General features: G+C 40.7%; 1 protein-coding gene across 1 annotated transcript in view; it reads left to right on the forward strand.

The window, feature by feature from the left end:
• The first annotated feature begins 8372 nt into the window (after nt 1-8372).
• Nucleotides 8373-21014, forward strand: part of LOC142390429 (nucleolar protein 4-like) — a 72798-nt gene continuing 60156 nt past the window's right edge. The window contains exon 1 of the mRNA XM_075475845.1: nt 8373-9504. Coding sequence (XP_075331960.1) covers nt 9076-9504 — 429 coding nt within the window. The 5' untranslated portion in view covers nt 8373-9075. The remainder of the gene's footprint in view (nt 9505-21014) is intronic.

Raw genomic sequence — 21014 nt, forward strand, 5'->3', positions numbered from 1 at the left:
TGCACATCACTCAGTCTGAGGACAAATTGTTTTGACATTTATTTATTATAACAGTTTCCCAACATCACCTCTAAGTGTCGCCAAAGAATCAACAGCTGTAGAAAAGTGCGCCCTGAAGTTGGCGCGAGGCACCGCACATTTCCACAGTCATTTCGCTCTTGATACATCTGATCATTGACATGAAAACGTGTTTACCCCACTTTTTTCTGTGTATGCACCGTTTGTACGTGAGGCCCCTAGAGTCTCAATCAAGTTGCAATCTCAATTCTTCAAAAAGACTTGCTGTCCACCACCAGCACCCACACCATAGCCAGGAGATGTTGCACTTCCAGGCCTCACTAAAGCCCAGGGATCTGCAGGCATCGCCCTGTAAAGCCCTGTTCTTGCTAGCCTGACTACGTCATACTCACGATTCTAATCAGAATGTGAGTCTGATACCGCTGAATAGAGTTTTGAGTATGGGGCGTGTTTCAACTGAACCAGGAGAAAAAATGCCTCTTCGCTCAATTGGATAGACCTACAACCAATCAGAGCAACGTAGTATGTGACGTAGATTAAGCGACACACACTTGTAGGAAGGACGGCAAAAACATCTTTTCTATCGATAAAAGCCTTTATCACGTTCCTCTGTTCGTCTTTCAAAATGAATGCAATGTGGAGATCCTGTAGAACAGACTCGATGGCAGAATCTACACACCCTAGCTCTCCAGCGGCAGCCATGTTTGTTTCAAACGAAGTCAAACCAAGCGCTCTTTAGTGACGTAGTCGATAATGTCCCTGTTGATCATCTGTCCATCATCGTATAAAGCCCGCTCTGGCAATCTGATTGTGTCGACTGTCGCGATGTCGAGCATAGAGATTTCCCCAACTGAGCAGAGCCAGACCGAACTTCCCGAACAAAAATTTTATGGGCGGGGCTAAGTTCGGCTGGCACCCAGGCTATGTTCTTGTCCCGAGGTCTGCAGATATTGACCTGCCAGAATCAGAACCAAAATTTGCCACTTTTTAACTTCAATGCCAAAAAGCCTATGTTTAGGGTTGCGTATAAAAAACATAGTTGGAGTTAGAAATAAAATATATGTGCAGTAAGCAATCGTGTCACAAGAATGCTGCCCTTTAAAAACATTGCAAAACACAAAATGTAATTTCTCAATTATAGATCCTCTATTATGACACTCATGTTTTCAGGCTACAGACAAACATAGCTATTTCAATTTCAGAAGAAAAACTGGTGAAATATAGATTTTCTCAAGAATAAATATTTAGTCTGTTGGTAAATAATTGATGCTTCTACTTTGAAAATCTCTATTAAGAGGCCTTTCTTTTGGTATTTTCCTTTAAGTAACAGAGGCTTTTGTTTTGGAAATCTGAAAAAGAGAGAAGAATATGTAAGAAGAAGTGGAATAAGTATACACAATAGTAATATGTATGCCTTCAGCATTGGCACCCATTATTATATGATAAGATAAGAAAGTTACTATATAAATGTGCATATACATGGATATATATAAATAAATGCACAAATACACATTTAGATATACTCATGCATTTACAGAAATATATAACAAAATCACAGAACAATAGAAAACTAAAAATACACTCTGTCAGGATTTAAGTAAAAGCACATTTAAAAAAGGGAGTTTTCAAAAGAGATTTAAAGGAGGACATAGATGTGATGAGATGCGATCTCCGTTGGCAGATCGTTCCTGAGAAACCAAAAGTCCTGTCACCTCTAGTTTTTCAATCTGTCGCTTGGAATGTCCAATTTGAATCAACTGGAGCATCTTAGGATATACCCAGACTTTTATAGGTTTAGACATTCATTGATATATTCAGGGGTCAGTATCAGATATACCTTAAATGTAATAATTAGAATCTTTAAATCAACTAGAAAAGGCTGTTTCTGCAGAACAGCAGTGTGAATGCTGATAAGCTGAACAGATGCAATTAAATTTGGCAACAAAAAAAAAAAGAGTTACAAAGTTGTTGGAACAGCTTTTTTAAATGAAAACGCTAAAACAGAAAATTGACATGAGAAGTTACAAGCACAGTAGATAACCTGTGCTGAGCCTCAAACCAGGGCCTGCAGCATACATCCACCACATGAGATGTCTTCTTAACCAGGTGAGCTATAAAAAACATGTGAAGTGGTGCTCATTGGGAACTTATTCAGTTATTATTTTACTATACACTGAAAACTGTGCTCATTGTGAACTTTTTGTCCGATTGTTTAACTGCTTTACAACAACAAGAAAAGCTTTAGTTTTAAACCATGAGAAGGATCAAAAACATAGTATTAACATATGTTACATTTGTTATCTAAGGCCGAAAAATGTTTTCAACTTTGGAAACTACTATTGTGACAAAGTTATAAAGCACTAAGCATGCAAGTACACTTACTCATGGTGCAAAAAGTCTTTACTGCCATTCTCTTTCCATTTCCGGATGATGGATTAAACAGTGCTCCATGAGATGTTCAAAGTTTGGGAAATCTTTTCATAGCCTAACCCTGCTTTAAACTACTTCACAACTTTATCCCTGACCTGTCTGGTGTGTTCCTTGGACTTCATGATCCTGTTTGCTCCCCAATATTCTCTTAACAAACCTCTGAGGCCGTCACAGAACAGCTGTATTTGTACTGAGATTAGATTACACATTGGTGGACTCTATTTAGTCATTAGGTCAACATTGGATCATTCAGCAATCATCAGGCAACTTCTGAAGGCAAGATTCAAGATTCAAAGGTTTATTGTCACATGTGCAGTTAGAAACGTGTTTCCCTGTACAATGAAATTTTTTGCTTTGCTGCTCGCACTGGATGTCCAAATATAATAAAAGATAAGATAAAATAAGCATGCAACAACAATATTATAACAGGGTATTCTTAAATAAAATAGAAATATAGAAATATAACCTATGTACATAAATGTGCAGTAGTGCGTTACATTAGCTGTCTTTGTGCAGCAGTCAGCAGTAAGGTGGTTGGTGATGATTGTGCAAAGTTGCAAGTACATTCAAGTAGTCACGGTGAGTAAAAGATACAATTGCAGTAGGTGACCACAAGGGTCTTCAGTCTTTGGCAGAGTTCAGTGATCTGATGGCAGTGGGAAAAAAATAGTTTTTAAATCGGGTGGTTTTGCACTTCACACTCCTGAACCTCCGTCCTGAGGACAGAAGTGAGAACAGTCCATGCTGGGGGTGTGTGGGGTCTTTGATGATGGAGGCAGCTCGTCTGAGGACTCTCCGTTGGTAGATGCTCTGCAGAGCTGGTTGTGAGGCAATGGGTTGCACTAGAGAAAAAGAGGCTGAATACATTTGCACATAGCACTTTTCAAAAATTAAATCACTTGTAATTTTCTTTGTACTTCACAATTGTGTGGCACTTTGTGTCGGTCTTTCACATCAAATATATTTATGTTTGTGGTCGTAACGTGACAAAATTATAGAATTTTTAAGGGGTATGAATACTTTTGCAAGTCCCTGTATATCAGAAATGGTGTATGCAGGCTGTGTAACATCAATCCAAATCCAGATAGAAAAGCTCGAAAGGGAGATGAACAGCAAACAGGAAACATGCACTCACATGGAAGGATGAATGAGATATTCCAACATCAGAATACTGAATGTTCAAGAGTACTTGTGCGCCAGTCTCCAAGCTACTATAGGTTTTTAACAAAAATATACTGAATGAATTCTCGATCATAGCTCACCCAAAACTACATCTGAAGCAGCTGATGTGATCCGGTTATTGCTAAGTTTTCAATATAACAAATCTGGCAATTATACATTGTGTTAATCTTTGCATGGGACATAATCTGGTATGAATAATTTCATCCTTGACAAGGGAACAGTGTGAAAATTACTCAAGACATACCTAAGGGGCCAGATTATATCATAAAACTAAAAACTTAGAAAACACTATAGTCTGAGGCGTACTAAACAAACTTAAAAACCTGCATCCATACCTGTAGAAGTGATGGAAACTTGCAATGTTTGCAATTTGTGAAATACTTGACAGTGCCCCAAGTTCAGGTGGCTATGGTTACAAGGTTAAAATGTAATAGTTCACAGCTTTCTGACATCATGTCATGATGCCATAACAATTCATATCAATGAAGGTGGTTGTGGAACACAGTAGCAGCTTAAGTTATCACTCTTCTACATATTTGGGCTTGTTTAATTGTCATGTTGTACTCTTTGTCAGGAACTCAGGACGCAGATGCAGGGATGAGGTACTTCAATAACGAGCTTTATTTGAGGGGCAGAGGATCAATTCTCCGAGACAGAGAAAAGTAAAAAATGGAAGAAGCATAGCTATAAAAATGATCAAAAATAATATTCACTCCTCTAAAAGGAGGAAAACACAAAAGAATATCAAACGTTATACGTAACAGAAAATCAATCCTGATACGGAGGTAAGACCAAGTAGACTATGGTAAGAAATAACTAAAAAACACTCCTGAAAACTGGAGGCACTAGACTATAAAAATATTTAAGAACACAAAGAGTCACTCCACTCGGAGGAAACAAAAAGAGTGATGAAACATTCACTATGATTAACCAAACTGTGATACAAAAATGACTAAATCAAAATCTCTGTCTTGGAGGAATAGAACAATCCAGGAAGGTTGCTTGGAACAAGGCTGTGACAAAACTTGGGAAGGCTGGAGTGACCGCACGCAGACACTGATGAATACGACACACTGGCACAAGACAAGGGGAGACGCAGACTCTTATACACAGGATTAACAGGTGGAAACATTCAGCAGACAATCAGACCGAGACACACGAGGAAGAGCGAGAGGAGAGTTCCTCTTTCAAAATAAAACAGAAAATGACTAGACAAGACATGGAGACAGGACAAAAAAAAACCTTGACCTCACCACTGTGTGACACTCTTGTGGTTTAAATATCACTAAAGTAACAGTGTAGTTGTTCTGAACTTGAGGAAAACATGATGTTTAATCCAACTGAGGCCACTGTCTCTGAAGGGTTGTCGGAAGATAAGCTTCATCATCACATAAAACCAAGTCCCTCCAGAGTTTCAATTTTGTCATAAAAAATCCTATCAAGCTGACAAACATGGAGCATTGGGTTCAATAAAATGGTGATGAATGGGAACATTTGAACATATTGGCATGCAATCAGACCTAGAGCAGATGCTTCAACAGCCACTCTAATACCTCTCCCGTGTTCATTAATCTACAACCCTGATCCGCCCTCTTAGGACATCACCTGCTTCACCTAGTTCCTTACGCACTTATTTGTTTCCTAAATTGTCTTCCCATTTGTCTCGGTACCTAACTTATTGCACTTACACTAGCACTAGTTATGCTCTTAGCTGTTTGGTTTTGGAAGGAAATGCACTTATGATTTCTTGTGACCTGAAGTTCTTTTGCCTACCGTTGTGGAACACACTTATTGTAAGTCGCTCTGGATAAAAGCGTCTGCAAAATGACTGTAATGTAATGTAATGTAATGTAATATAATCTCAGATGCTGAAAGAAACAGACTGCGCTGCAGCTAATCATTCTAAAAACCAGCACAGTTATTTGTTTATCCAACATATTATTGAAACATACATTTATTATTGTTTAACACAATATTTGACAGGTTGATTTGACCTGTAGCATTTCTCATGACAGCTGATCATATGCCAAATTATAAGCGAATGCTCCTATGCATGTCTCTCTGTCTGTTATTGTGACTGCAGCGGTTCACACGTTACTCGCTCTGACCCTGGGTGTGAGTGTGGATGCTTGTTTGTCTCATTTGTCTCTGTGGGACCCTGTGATGGAATTATGACCTGTTCAGGGTGTACCTGACCTCTCGCCCAATGACAGCTGGGATATGCTGCAGCCCCCCACGACCCCAGAGTTGGATTAAATAGATGGATAGCTGACCCTGGTAAGAGTTTTATCCCAAAATGTTACAGAAAAGCACCGCGGTGGGTAATTTACTCATGACTAAGCCATGTTAAGTTGCTTGTAGATTAATGGATAGCAGTGCACGTGTAAAAATTACTTAAAGGGACACTTTGTAATTTCTTCCCACATCTAGTGGTGCAATTTTATTTTGCAAAGTCGAATAAATTTGCTCTCTAGCGCCTCGCGTTTTCAAATGTGCGTTGCAACTTCTTGAACTACGGCAGGCGGTATGTGTCAAGATTCAAGAAGCTATAGCTTCAGACTCAAGGTCCATACAAACAAAAAGACATCAAGACACACAGTACAAAGGATTACATAACACACATACAACAACACTATAAATACAGATGACAGATAACATGTCAGATAACATAAGTTGACATAGCCTTTGGTGTGCAAACAATGCAATTAGTCATATTCCGGGAGTTAGCGGAAGTGACGTCGACGCAGCGGTAGCGTTAGCAGCAGTAGCGATAGCAGCAGTGTGTAGTTGCTATCTGGAAAGTGTTCTTTTAAATAAACTCCCGGTAAACTTACAAACTTTCTAATGCCTCGTTTTGTGAGTTAAGAGCCTATGTGTACTACGGCAGAAGTTTGGTAACAATCAATGCATTATTAGTGGGATAATTTATGAGATAAAATCTATTTACCATTAGCGCCAGTAATAAGCCATTCGGCGGACGTGACGTCAAAATGACGTCAAAATGACGTCAAAATGTTCCACTTGCAGGCCTGGCGTTGGGGAAAACGCGATTCGAAGTGCTTTATGTCCCTCTCGGCACTTCGTCGTTTTTCATAGACCGGAAGGACATGGCAGCCTCCATAGAGCTTGCCCGCTCTATGTAGATACAGACAAGTTATTCTTCACTCAGGAGGATAAGTGAGATTGTTGACAGAGATAATTTTACACCAATGAGGACTAATTTATGAATGAATATGTTGATTTGAGCTAATAAATTACTTAATTTATTACATAGTGTCCCTTTAAGAAATGAATTTGCGGGGCGATCTGTGGCGTAGTGGGTTGAGCAGGCGCCCCATGTACAAGAGGCTATAGTCGCTGCGGCTGGACCCGGTTTGAGTCCCGCATCAGATGGCCCTTTGCTGCATGTTGTTCCCCCTCTCTCTGCCCCCTGCTTACTGTCTCTTTCCACTGTCCTATCCATTAAAGGGATAAAAAGCCCCCAAAAATACTTAAAAAAAAATTAAAAAGAATTTGCTGTAAAAACTGAAAGTTCTTGCTTACTCGCTCAAAAAGTTGCAATTCAAACCATAATAATAATAATAATAATACAAAAATAATAGAAAAAAATCCACTCACAAAATACCAATGTCCAGTGACAAAAAAACAATAAATGAGATTGTCATAATATAACTGACATTGATACTAGATTGGAATAGAAGTTTATTAATATGTTGGTACAGATTCTCAGTCATCCAGGTCACGATAATCCTAAAAGCTTGAAATAAAGCCAATTGAACTTTTCTTTTTGTTCAATAAGACATTTCATTTCTAAACTGAAAGGCCTGAAATTCACAACCAGCCTGTTAGAACTGAAGTTGCCTTTTGGATGAAAAACCAGATACACATATAGAGCTATATAGAACAAATGTATTTTAGTCACAAGTGAGCGATTAAGTAAAGTGGCACTGACCCCTCAAGGGTACATCCCATTTTCTTTGGCTTTGCTGTGAATTTCTGAACAGTTTCAGACTGTCAGACAAACAAACAAAAAAAAAAACAGGTAACCTACACCTTAATGATCATCACAATAACTGTGGTGCAATTATTCTGTTATCATTTCAAATTGTAACAAAACCTTGTTCAATAAACTTTTGGGGGATAAATAGGAACAATGACAATTTCTAGACCTGATCTTAGTTGCAAAAGTGACAAATAACTGACTAAATTTCTTTCACTTTCACTTTATTTTTTCCTGTTTTTCCAGTAAACAGATTTCTGAACGTCGGTGCTTTTCATCCGTCTTGTCCTCGCTTCGGTCTGTCTACTCTTATAGTTTTTGCATCGCAGTTCTGGGAGCGTTTTGGCCATTTTTGAAACACTTCCTGTTTTTAAGCTCGAGCTGTGGCGTGCACGTTGCAGTCCGTTGGCAGTTCGGGTGGGCACGTTGGGCTCGGGTCAGAGCAGGGATCTGTATGCACCGTATTCTCATTTTCTGCTGCAGTGGAGGTGGTGGCTGGCCCGGATGATCAGCTGTACCGAACCGTTTGAAGGAGGGGAACGAGGCGCCGCGTCCGGAGGAGGACAGACAAACAGGATTAAAACAAGTGTCCTCCCGAAGCCCGGAGGAGGTGAAAGGGGAAAATCAGAAAGGATGTAGGCTATATTGTGTTTGTTGTAAATAATTCAATTCATTTCTTTCTGCATCCGTTCGCTTTTTTATGTTGATTGAGAGTAGCCACTGCCACAGATTCGGCTTCTGAACTTGAGGATGATTATCAGTTTTACCTAAATACTGGAAACTCTGTTTATTCTATTTTTGTTTAGAATAAGAAGACTAAATAGTTGCACGTCTCCATTTCTCTCATTTCTCTTTCTGAGAAGGAAGAGGAAACGGTAGAGAAGGGAAGGGGATGGCACAGGAGGAGAGGCGGTGACCGACATCCCTCACGGGACGGGACCCCCAGAGCTGAGCTAACAGGTGTATCTGAGGAAGGCGCACGGGACCGACACCCCTGCCACCCCAGCAACCAACCCCCAAACCCCAGACAGTTGCTTCCTATCTCTCACTATTCGTGCCGAAATGAACTCCAATCATATTCAAATGGATTCGGGTCTGAACGAGCCGTTTTGGAATCCCGGTGAGCTTTTCCTGTCTCTCTTTTTGCAGCTCTCATTTGATGCGTAAAGCAGAGCGGGGGAAGGAGGACGCGCGATCCAAACGGCTCATTTTAAGACGCTCATTAAGAAAATGAATGGCACTTGTTCAGAGAGCAGTTTTCTTTACGAGTGGGGATAGTTTGAAGTATAAGACTGGTTCTTTCAAAGCCTACAGACACCTCTGAAGACTTGGTTAGCGCAGTCTACTGTTTTTTTTCGCCATATCTGAGTTTGTGTCCTGCAGGGTGCCGATGCAAAGTGGCTATTTTGACTCATTTGATTAGAAAAAGTACACATAATTTGACTATGACAATGAGAAAAGCCTGTAGTATGGGGGACACAGTGACCACTTCCACCACAAACAATCACCAGCACCAGAACCAGAGCCATAGGACCCAGAGTCCCATCAGCAGCGATGGCGGGGTTCCGACAGAGGAGGCCGGTGGAGTGGCAGAGGTGGTCGGGGAGTTTCAGGACTGGTGCCTGCGAACATACGGGGATTCCGGTAAGACCAAAACAGTGACCCGACGGAAATACAACAAAATCCTTCAGAGCCTACTCCAAGGGGACGAGGAGAACAGCAACGCAGTATTCATGCAGGAGAAAGGCAGTAACCACATCAACGCCAAATTTAAATTCTGGGTCAGGTCGAAAGGCTTCCAGCTCGGGACGCTGCAGGACTGCAGGAGCGGGTCAGCGGACAGACGGGTGCTGTATGTCCCCATCAAAGCGACGGTTAGTGGAGCTTCCTCTTTTTTTCCTGGGCTGTGTGTGTGAATATAAGTGTTGTTTTTTAAAAAAAGTTCTTTTTCAGTGTATGTAGAAAAATGGGATTAGAAATGACCTAATGGTCATTTTAATTATGGACTCGACCTATTTATTTATTTTCTAATCACTCCATTTGTAGCTCCCTGTAATAAGCTCCCTAACACCAAAGTGCACTCAAACTACCCACCGAGGCAACTCTATTTCTAATTCAATGAAACCATATGGTGGAAGCAGCAATTTACTTTGGACTGTGTTCAGTACAGATCCAGAGAAAGCTAAATAATGCCTCTGTCATGACAGCTGTGGAAGTCATCCAGCAGAAGGATTCGTTTGGCATCTGATGGAAATGATAAAACAGTTCAAGATTTCAAGATAGTATTTGTCACATACACCGTACAATGTGCAGTGAATTTTTTTTCCTTGTCCTGCTACCAATAAAAAGAGAATTCAAATTAAATATGAATATGAATAAGAGCCCTATCACAATAGTACACACAATTTAAAAATGTCTCTGTGTGATAGATGGCCATAAATGATAGGGTACATCACTGAATCTGATAAATGGAGATACTGTAGCGTACTGCTTTTTTATTCCTGTCAGTTTAGAAAAGACATCAGACCTGATTGCCACATGGCCTCAGAAAAATGTAAATTTAATTTAAGTTTAAGTCTATTCTTAAGATTCACCTTGGTCGCCTTTATAGATATCATGCCTTGCCTTCATAATGTCATGGACAGATTTAAGTGATCAATTTACTTCAAACAAAATTGAGTGAACAGAAGAAACCTTGAATCAAACTTAACCAATAAACTTGATCAACTCCAAACTCTCTTACATTGAAGGTTATTTTAAAAAAAAGAAAAAAGTTGTCAGTTAGTTGAAGCATCCTGGAGAAATTCTGAAAAATGATAAAAAAAATCACCACACTTTGGACAATGTACATTCAGATTTTATATTTGTTAGAAACAATCAAAACACATGTATAACACAAATTTTTATTTGATCGTAAAGAATATTTATTTGAAAGTGGCTTTGTCAAAAAACCCTTGTTTGCTTTTTTTAAAAGATGAAGTAGAAAGAAATTAAAGTATGAAATCAGCTTGTAAGTTGCATCTATGAAACAAATACAAGCACAAGTTTAAAGATGCAAATGAGTCAGCAGTTAAAAGAGAGTGCCTGCAGAGCTTGCTCCTGTTGCACCTGGCTGATTGACAGGAAACCAGGGCTCAACAAGAGAGCTGTCAGTGGAAAAAATGAAAAGGTTGAAAAAAAAATCCTTCAAGAAGGTAATTTAACTCAGAATCTGGCAAAAGATTGAAGTTTTTTCCCAGTCAGTGATGTCTAAAATTTTGAGAAAGTAAAAACATAACGTGAAGGTTGTAAAAGGGAAACATACATGTTCAAAGACATCAGGACAGGAAAACTTAAAGCAATACGCCTTGAAAATAGAAAACACACCGCAAAAGAAATGAGGGGAAAAATGGCAGAAACAGGAGAATGTTTGTGACCAAAGTATAAGAACTCAGCTGAAAGAAATGGTATTTACATGTAGAAAAGCCAAATGTAAACCATCATTAACACCACAACAGAAGAAGGTTACAGCAGGCTTAAGAGAAGCAGTCATGGACAAAGGAAACCGGAAAAATATGCAGAACTTTTTTATTATTATTATTATTATTATTATTATTATTATTATTATTATTATTATTATTATTACTATTATTATTATTAATAATTAATTTATTTAAAAATCTTTTAATTAAAATGTTTTACTTTATTTTAATTTATTTGTTTATTTAGTCATTTATTATTATTATTAGTTTGTAGTAGTATTTTTACTAGAATTGGTATTATTATTGTTGTTGTTAATATACAATCATTGTAAATATTTATAATTTTTTTGAGCTACTGACTAATTTGAATTTACCCCATTGGGGGATGAATAAAGTATTTTTCTATTCTATTTCTTCAATTCTAGAACTGATTTCTTGGGAATTTGGCTGTATTAATAATACATTAAACTATCCATCCACCCATGCTCTAAAACTGCTTAATCCAATTCAAGGTTGTTGGCGCCTGGAGCCCATCCCAGCTCGCATTGGGCAGGGTACACCCTGGACAGGTCACCAGTATGTATAGAGCGTTGTATAGACCAGAGGTCCGTTTCACGAAGCAGGTTTAGTGAAAACTCTGAGTTGATTAACCCTGAAATAAGGGAAACCCTGAGTTTTCCGTTTCACAAAGGGAGGTAACTCAACCCCGAGAAAGAGGGGTAACTCTAGCCTGTTTCACAAAGAGAGATAACTTAACCTCTCGGTCAGTTACCGTAGTAACAGACTCTCTGAACCTAACCTGGTCGGGACCAAGTTTTATTCAAGAAACCTCGAGTTTCTCTCTGTCTCCGCCCTCTTTCAACCACACACGCCATTTGATTTCCTCATTCATTCAGTCAGCAGAGCGAGTTCTTCTACTTCTAGAAGTCCATTAGGCACAGCAGGAGATGACTTTTTTCACCAACATGTCCTTCTGACAACGATCCCGTGGATGAAGGTGCAGCATTATTGCGCAGAGAATTAAATATTCGTCGGAGATGGTTATCAGACCGCGCATAGATTTTTGCATTTACAGACAATTATCTTTTTGAGCGGCACCATCAGAATGTGTTGGGACAAAAGAAAAAAAAGACATAAAGACAAATAAATATTTGTATGAATAGGCTTAAAAAAGACATATATAGGCCTATTATATTTTATAAAGGCACTTGTGTCTTGGGGTGGATTCCCTCAGCCACTGGCCTCCCGTTAGAGGTGGTGGTGCTGGGCAGCACCGGTTTTACGGGCATCTGCCTTCTTTCTGTTGGCTCAGTAGAAGTCTGTGTTAGTTTAAATAGGCTTAATTATTTAAAAGAACATGATATAGATGAGAAGACATAGTTTATGTGTGTGAAAACAGCATTATGTTGGGGATAAAATAACTGCACAGTCAAATAGCCACTTAATATTTACTTTACAGTGTAAAACATGATCAAAATGAGCCTCCATGCCGAGGTCTCACCTGTTTGAACAATGTTTTTATATTTCATCTTAAGCTGCTGCCAAGTGCGCTTCTCCCCCGCGAGATTGCACCTAAATGAAATAAATGAATGGGCTACCATTCAAGCAGTTTCCCCTGTAATATTATTGTGATTGCGAAGGACTACATTTAAACTTACACTTTTGCTGCTGCAGCGATGTTGCACTTATTTCTAAAAACGTATTGAAACTCGCCGTATGAGCGCATTAAGATTTCCAATTCGAGGTTGGTGACAAACGTAGCCCCTCCTCTTCCCCGTTGCCATGGTGACTCGTCGAATCGGGGCTCCATTGATGCTGGCTTTTTAAAGTCGTGGTGCACACGCAAAACTCAAGGTGAACCTACTCAGAGTTGATTAACCTCACTCAAATCAGTGTTTCTGGAACCGAAAACTCTTTTTTTCTTTCTCAGAGTAGATCAACTCAGAGGTCAGGAATAGACTCAGAGTTGGTTGAACCTGCTTTGTGAAACGGACCCCAAATTAGTTGGACTCACCTTGGCAGAGAATCTTTTTCATCAGGAACAGCATATAAACATATCACATGACAGCATGCAAGGAATTTCCAAAGACAGTAGATTTTGATATTCTCGTATACTTTCTGGTAACGTTCTGTGCGTACATGGCCAAAATCCAATCTCTATCTGACATCACTGTGTGTTAGATTTCCACAAACATCTTCAGTTGTTGACCTTCCCAGAGAACACCCTGAGCCTAATATGTGGTGTAAGCAGAGGTAAGGCACTGCTTCCTCCCACATATCCCCCCTGAAATCACTAATCAATGATTTAAAAAGCAAGCTAATAAAATAAAACTAAAAAAGATTAATATTAAACAAATAAAACACAACTAACAACTTAGAAAGAATGACAACAAAACAAAAAACGACTTAAACCCTACTAAAATAAAATAAGTAACTATAACCATCTTGTGAATCCACAGTTTGCAGCGTATAGGAGCAAAAAACCCATCCGGCTGCTTCTGTTTGTAACTCATAACTTTATTGATTAGAAAATTCTCCCATGGCCCCATCCCCCAAGTGGTGACCGACCTCTGAACTCCAAAAGTTTCCGCTACAAACTGTTGACTTTTGCCAATGGCAAAGGACAGCATTGTTGAAAAACTACAAGTAGTACTAACTCAAATAAAAACATCAAATAAATAAAGAACGAACCGAAGAATGAAACAAACAGCATTTTGGAAAATAAAAACATAACAAATAGACGATAACAATAAACAACAAAACAACACTCAGAACACTAACGATCAACGAAAGGAACGTCACAAAACGCAAAAAACAAAATGTGAATATGAACATATGACCATGCTGAGATTTGAAGATGGGTAGTGATAGAATGAAGTGTAATAAACTGATTATTTTTAAAGGCAAAAAAAAAAAAAAAAATGGAAATGGAAATGATAATCCTGTGCAGAGTTGTGTCTCTTCTGGTCCAATCATGTAACCGTTGGCTGAACATCAGTTCAGCAGTCTGATCCAGAGCGAGCTCAGGAGAGGTTACAAGCTCTTCACTTCCATGAAGGGGTCTTTACCCCCCCCTTTTCCCTAACTAATCTTCCTTTAGCTCAGTTCAGGAGAGAATTTGGACACATTTTCTCAACAGTGGTTGAAGGCTGTAGATTGTTGATTGTGCAAATGTGGGTGAAGATTGTGTGGTGGTTCCACCATCTTCTTGGCATGATGGGCATGCCTTCCAGAGTTTCAGATGGACACCTGTTCAGTCACCTGGCTGTGAGTCATGTAGTGCTTCTGCTGCTGATGCAGTTAATTTAACCTTTGGATGAATTTTGGCACGAAAGAGAACCGAGCAGCACAACAATGCAACATACCATCTTCACAATGTTCTACATTCAGTAATTGTCTTCGAACAGGTCCATTCCCAGTATTTCATATGAACTCAAAAGCCAAAACAACTGGCCAGTTGATATGAACCATGTTTTAGGACAATACCAAAATACTCTCGTCTGTATGTAAATTCTGCCAAACTCTTCCACTGCAGTTTCTCTTCCTGTGTTGCTGTCTGCTGCAGGACAGAACTGTTTTGTGGTTCGATTTTATTTTTGGAACAGCACAGCATCAAGAAAGCTGGCATTTCTCCTCAACTGATTGACCTGTTTAGGCTGAATATTGTCTGCCCTCTCTTCATTTACCTCAGAAGAGTTAAGATAACATTTCGGCATATCCTGCTTAATTCTCACAAGTTGTTTATAACTAAATTCTCGTTAATTCCTACCAGTGGCTGTGTTTGGTGATGCTGAGCCGTCCACAGACAGTTCAGGATCAGCATTAAGTCCTTCTGCTCCAGTTGAATCAGAAACACTTCATGTGGTACCAACAGTGCGAATCAGAGCTGCTTCCAACATCACGTGATGCAACAACAGCTTTCCATGCAGATTAGAATAAAAAAAACCCCCAAAAGTTATATTTATTTGTTCATTTATTTTAATTCATGAATCGATTAATCAATTTTTGTTGTCCAGACATCAGATCTTTGGTTGGTTATCGATCACTGTTATCTTGCATGCATGCTTTGACCTAAGGGCCCAGATCAGCTTTTATTCTCTCCCTTTTCTTCTCATTGTTATTTGTAATCATTTTCTTTGCTCTGAGCAGTTTTGGAATGTTAGTCAAATTGTTCAGGATCCTTTTTATTTTTCCTTTGACATAATTTAGGTCTTTAATCATGCAGTTCAAAGCACTGTGCTTTATCTTACTTAGAGCAGCCCTACCTTCAGTATATTTAGTTTTTTACTTGAGTGCACTTCAACTACCCAGATCATTTCTTATGTAATCATCTAATGAATCAGTATATCACATGAATACAACTTTTCATTCATCACATTCACATCCTCCGACATTCAGCACCTCACACTCACTCTTTTTTTCCATCTATAAGAATATGTTTTGATCAGCATGTTTAGTTGATGTTGGGTTTAGTGGGTCAGTTTGAAACCTGATATGAAATCCCTCATCAGGAAGTAATCAGCTGTTTTATCTTTTACACTCCTTCTCCCTGGCACAGTTTGATATACTGTGCACATTAAAAAATCAAAATAGTCAGCAAACTCACAAGCAGTTTTTTCTTTTTTCTTTTTTGTTTGTCTTGTGTTGATACATGGGATCCAAGATGGCGGCGCATGTAGATGCAGCGGCTCTATGCTCTCACTTCAAGTGCTTTGTTTTGCTATTCGTTATGTACGTCATGTTCGTTTTAAGTCAAAGTCAGCTTTATTGTCAATTCTGTAATACTTACTCAGACATATTCGTAATTGAAATTTCGTGACTCTGGGTCTCCCTAACAACATAGTAAAAATAAAAATAAAACCGTAAACACTGAATAAAAAAAGGTCTTTATATCAGAACATTTTAAAAGAAGTATAAAGAGAAAAAATATAAAATATATGCTATTATGTGCAAAAAAGTAGCAAAAACAGTAAACTATCATGTATGTACTATAACTATATGGGGGCAGAGCAGAGAGGGACTTGGGGGGAGTTCTGTGCAGGCGTGGTGTTTTGTGACTGAAAGCGAGCGAAGTCCCCGTTCAGCTCGTTCAGCAGAGAGGTGGAGCTGTCACAGGTCTGCGTTAGGGACTTGTAGTCTGTGATCGATTGTAGTCCTTGCCACATGTTGCGTGAGTCTCTGCTGTCACTGAAGTGGTGGGCGATCCTCCTGGGGTCCGTTTCACAAAGCAGGTTCAACAAACTCTGAGTCTATTTCTGAATTCTGAGTTGATCTACTCTGAGAAAGAAAAAAAGAGTTTTCGGTTCCAGAAACGCTGATTTGAGTGAGTTTAATCAACTCTGAGTAGGTTCACCTTGAGTTTTGCGTGTGCGCCACAACTTTAAAAAGCCAGCATCAATGGAGCCCCAATTCGACGAGTCACCATGGCAACGGGGAAGAGGAGGGGCTACGTTTTTCACCAACCTCAAATTGGAAATCTTAATGCGCTCATACGGCGAGTTTCAACACGTTTTTTAGAAATAAGTGCAACATCGCTGCAGCTGCAAAAGCGGAAGTTTAAATGTAGTCCTTTGCAATCATATTCCAGGGGAAACTGCTTGAATGGTAGCCCATTCATTTATTTCATTTAGGTGCAATCCCGCGGGGGAGAAGCGCACTTGGCAGCAGCTTAAGATGAAATATAAAAACATTGTTCAAACAGGTGAGACCTCGGCATGGAGGTACCTCATTTTGATCATGTTTTACACTGTAAAGTAAATATTAAGTGGCTATCCCCAACATAATGCTGTTTTCGCACACATAAATGTCTTCTCATCTATATCATGTTCTGTTAAATAATTAAGCCTATTTAAACTAACACAGGCTTCTACTCAGCCAAAAGAAAGAAGGCAGATGCCCGTAAAACGGGTGGTGCCCAGCACCGCCACCTCTAACGGAAAGCCAGTGGCTGAGGGAATCCCTGGAGGGAGTCCACCCCCAAGACACAAGTTCCTTTATAAAATATAATAGGCCTATATATGTCTTCTTCAAGAAGTAGAAGAATTCGCTCTGCTGACTGAATGAATGAGGAAATCAAACAGCGTGTGTGGCTGAAAGAGGGCGGAGACAGAGAGAAACTCAAGGTTTCTTGAGTAAAACTCGGTCCCGACCAGGTTAGGTTCAGAGAGTCTGTTACTGGTAACTGACCGAGAGGTTAAGTTACCTCTCTTTGTGAAACAGGCTAGAGTTACCCCTCTTTCTCGGGGTTGAGTTACCTCCCTTTGTGAAACGGAAAACTCAGGGTTTCCCTTATTTCAGGGTTAATCAACTCAGAGTTTTCACTAAACCTGCTTTGTGAAACGGACCTCTGGAGTACTGCCTCTTAGCCACTCTGATGCCGCGTGACAGGTTGGTCCTTGCTGTCCTCAGGCTGACCTGGGGCCTCATGTACAAAGACTTGCGTGGATTTCCGACTGAAACATGGCGTACGCTCAAACCCAAATGACCTCCAACGTCGGATGTATGAATCTGTGCGCACGCATCAATCCAAGCACATTTCGTTTGTACATCCCAATCAACGTGGAATTGAGCGCACATGTCGGAGCACCCGACTCCTCCCTGTCCACGCCACTACTTAAATTTGCAAATCATATTTAAATGAGCCCTGCACCTGCGATTCCCCTCTGTGTACGGTCAGAAAATAAAGAAAAAAGACTGAATAAGATGGGAAAAAAGAAGAACGTCACGGAAAGCGAGATGTCGGTGCTACTTTCTGAAGTGGAAGCGAGCAAAAATGTGTTCTTTGACACGCTGTCCTCCGGCATAAGCAGCAAACGCAAGAGGAGTGGGTGGGATAATGAGAGTGGGTTAATGCTGTGGGGTAAGAGAAGCCACACAAGCAGAGGTGAAGAAGAAGTGGTCCGACATTAAGGTGGATGTGAAGCGGAGAGTGGCCGCCCACCGCTGCAGTGTGGCCAAAACAGGCGGGGTGGGGGGGTGACCGACTGTTTGAACAGAGAGTCGGCGCAACAATGGGTGACACTGCTCTCTCTGGGGTGGTGGGAGCTCATGTGAGTGACTGATTACCCCCAAGTTAAATACCCATGTTTTTGTGTAACTCACAACAACGTGTTCATACAGTAACGTGCAGAAGTGTGCCGGGGAAAAGGTGAGGCTGATTAAGACATTTCACACTTTACGCACGGGGTTATTAATATATGCCCACAGAGACGATCAGGGGCTTGTTAGAAAGATCTTAAACTGAAGTTTAACCAGCAAAAAACAGCAAGAAACTAACTTTAACCACCGACTGATGCTGTGAAGACGGAATAGAAATGCACATACTCAATGCGCGTTACGGGGAATAATATTAGGACAATTACAAGAATAAACTTATTCACCAAGAAGCCAGCCATCCTGCACAGTGCCACCCTGTAGTCTGTTCCCAACGATGCTGTTACTCAGAATGTATGAATTGTGCGTTGAACCAGGCCACCTCGCCACAATGTTGGTTAATTGCATTTACGCATCATATATGATCTTACATCGATCGAATGAAAATGTTTCCTGTTAACATACAAATTCATCATGTGATTGCGCTTTTATGGCAATGTGTGTGCAGTCGATAGCTCCGATTACAAAATCGGCTCTCGCTTCAAATTGAGCTTTAATGTTGGCCTGTTGGGAATTTTATATACGTGACTGACTGAGATGCGGATAATTCTGTCCCACGCGGCTGGCATGGCTTGGCTCAGGGTAGACTGGCACAGTCCCAATCGGTTGGCCAGCTCCCTCTGGAATGCTCCGGTTGGAACCCCAGTGTGCACATCACCTGTGAGCACAGGCAGCGCATGGCTCCTCGCTGTGTTGCGCTCCAACGCCAGCCGCAGCTCTGCGCAAGGTTCTAGGAGGATTTCCCTCAAAACGGCTGATGAGTCAGTCACCATCATATGCCAGCAAATCCTCTCTGTCTAGTGAACACACGCTCTCTTCGAATTGAACCATTTGCAAAGTCTTCTAATATTGCTAAAGCAGCCATTGTTTTTAATGGTATGCATTGCACCACTTTGTGCATGCTTTTATATCCACTCGTGTAATTGCAGACACATGGGTGCGTTCATTGTTTATCAGTATTAATTGTTCATGTGTCTCAGATGTGCACATCATAGTCTGAGGACTAATTGTTTTCACATTTATTCATTATAACAGTTTCCCAACATAACCTTAGGTGTCGCCAAAGAATCAACAGCTGGAGAAAAGTGCGTACGCCAGCCCTGAAGTTGGCGTGATGGCACCGGACATTTCCACTCTTTTCACTCTTGATACATCTGATCGTTGATGTGAAAAGGTGCGTACGCCACTATTTTGTGCGTACGCACCCTTTGTAAATTAGGCCCCTAGTCTCCTGCTTTGAAGGTAGCTTTCTGAGCCTTCAAAAGTCTGTAGACCTCTCCTGTCAGCCACGGCCTCTGACTGTTTTACCTCCTTTGATGAGGGCTCTGCCTGCTCGGTAGCATGTTAGCCCCTCGAGCTGAATGGTGTGGTCCGGGACGTTGTTGTTAAGCCATGTTTCTGTAAACACAAACACACAGCTGTCTCTCATTTTTCTCTGGGTATTCCATAAGAGCTGTATGTAGTCCATTTCATTGTCCAGACAGCGTTGGACAGCATGATGGTTGGGATGGCAGGCTTGTGAGGACTAGCTGCTAGCCTGGCTCGGATACCTCTGCTCTTGCCCCTCTTTGGTTTCCTCTCACGCCTCCACTCTGGGCGAGGTGCAGGAGTGGGGGTCGGGGCTGGTCCAGGCCTCCGGAGCAGACCGCAGCCTCGTAGCATATCCTTATATGCTGGGTTTGGGTTATGGTTGAAAGATGTGTCTCTGCCAATGTCGAGCAGAAACTCACGGCTGTAAGTTTGCCTCAGATGTTGGTTGACACAACACCACGAAGACGACGATGAAGACATACAAAAACACTGCGACTTATATGAAGATGTTGTGTTGTCGGGAGTGAGAGAAGCCACAGCATGTATTCGCGTCGCCATCTTGGAATCATCCAAACTTATTTTAACTGCTTTCTGTCGAGCTAACTTCACCTACAGCAGACACGATCTGTTAAAAATCGAAGTTTCGTGCGAGATGAGTATTACAGAGAAGTCCTCATACGTTCATACAACATCCCGGAGTTCATAACAAGGGACGCCAGCTCTCGGTGGATCATGATACCAACGAGGAGGAAGCGGAGGCGGCGCAGATAGCGTAAGCAGAAGCGGGGATGCAGTGCTGGCGGGCTAGCTAGGCTACGAAAGCGGCCACACAAACCACCGCGCACTCGCATAAAAGTCTGCCATACAACAAACACAAAAGCCACGTGAAAATAAGCGAAGAGAAAGTTTGTGAAAGGTATTAATACTGCCTACGTTTCAATTAGAGGGAAACTTGTCGCTAAGCATTGCATGGCTAATTTCATGGCACAATTCAGATGCGCCTTGCTGGACTCGTGTTTTTTGCCTTTTCCGAAAAATGCTTCATGTCACACACACCGACAGTGCTCCAACCTAAGCTAGCAGACAAGTAACCTACAGTACATGTACGAAGCTGTCAACACATTGTTTACTGTCTCAACATTGCTTTGCTCATCAAGCTAAGATATTTCATTAAATCACTCCCAGTTTCCCATTTAGCAAAGACTTCGTTCACAATCACCTAAACTTTGTAAGATAGCAACTATAAAGTAAAGTCTTTACCTACCACAAACGTGAATCCGGATTAAACAGCCAATATCCTTCATCAAATCCGACATAGTTATCCGTTTTATCCAACAAGTTTGTAGGGGAATTTGGCGGCACTGAAGTTCCCACTGGCTAGATGGGCGGAGTAATATTTCTTAAACCCTTTGAGTCCTTTCCATGTCCAGGGCAGATCATACACCTGCCCCAATAGCATC

This window comes from Odontesthes bonariensis, chromosome 10 (assembly GCF_027942865.1).
Source record: "Odontesthes bonariensis isolate fOdoBon6 chromosome 10, fOdoBon6.hap1, whole genome shotgun sequence".
Classification (NCBI taxonomy): Eukaryota; Metazoa; Chordata; class Actinopteri; order Atheriniformes; family Atherinopsidae; genus Odontesthes; species Odontesthes bonariensis.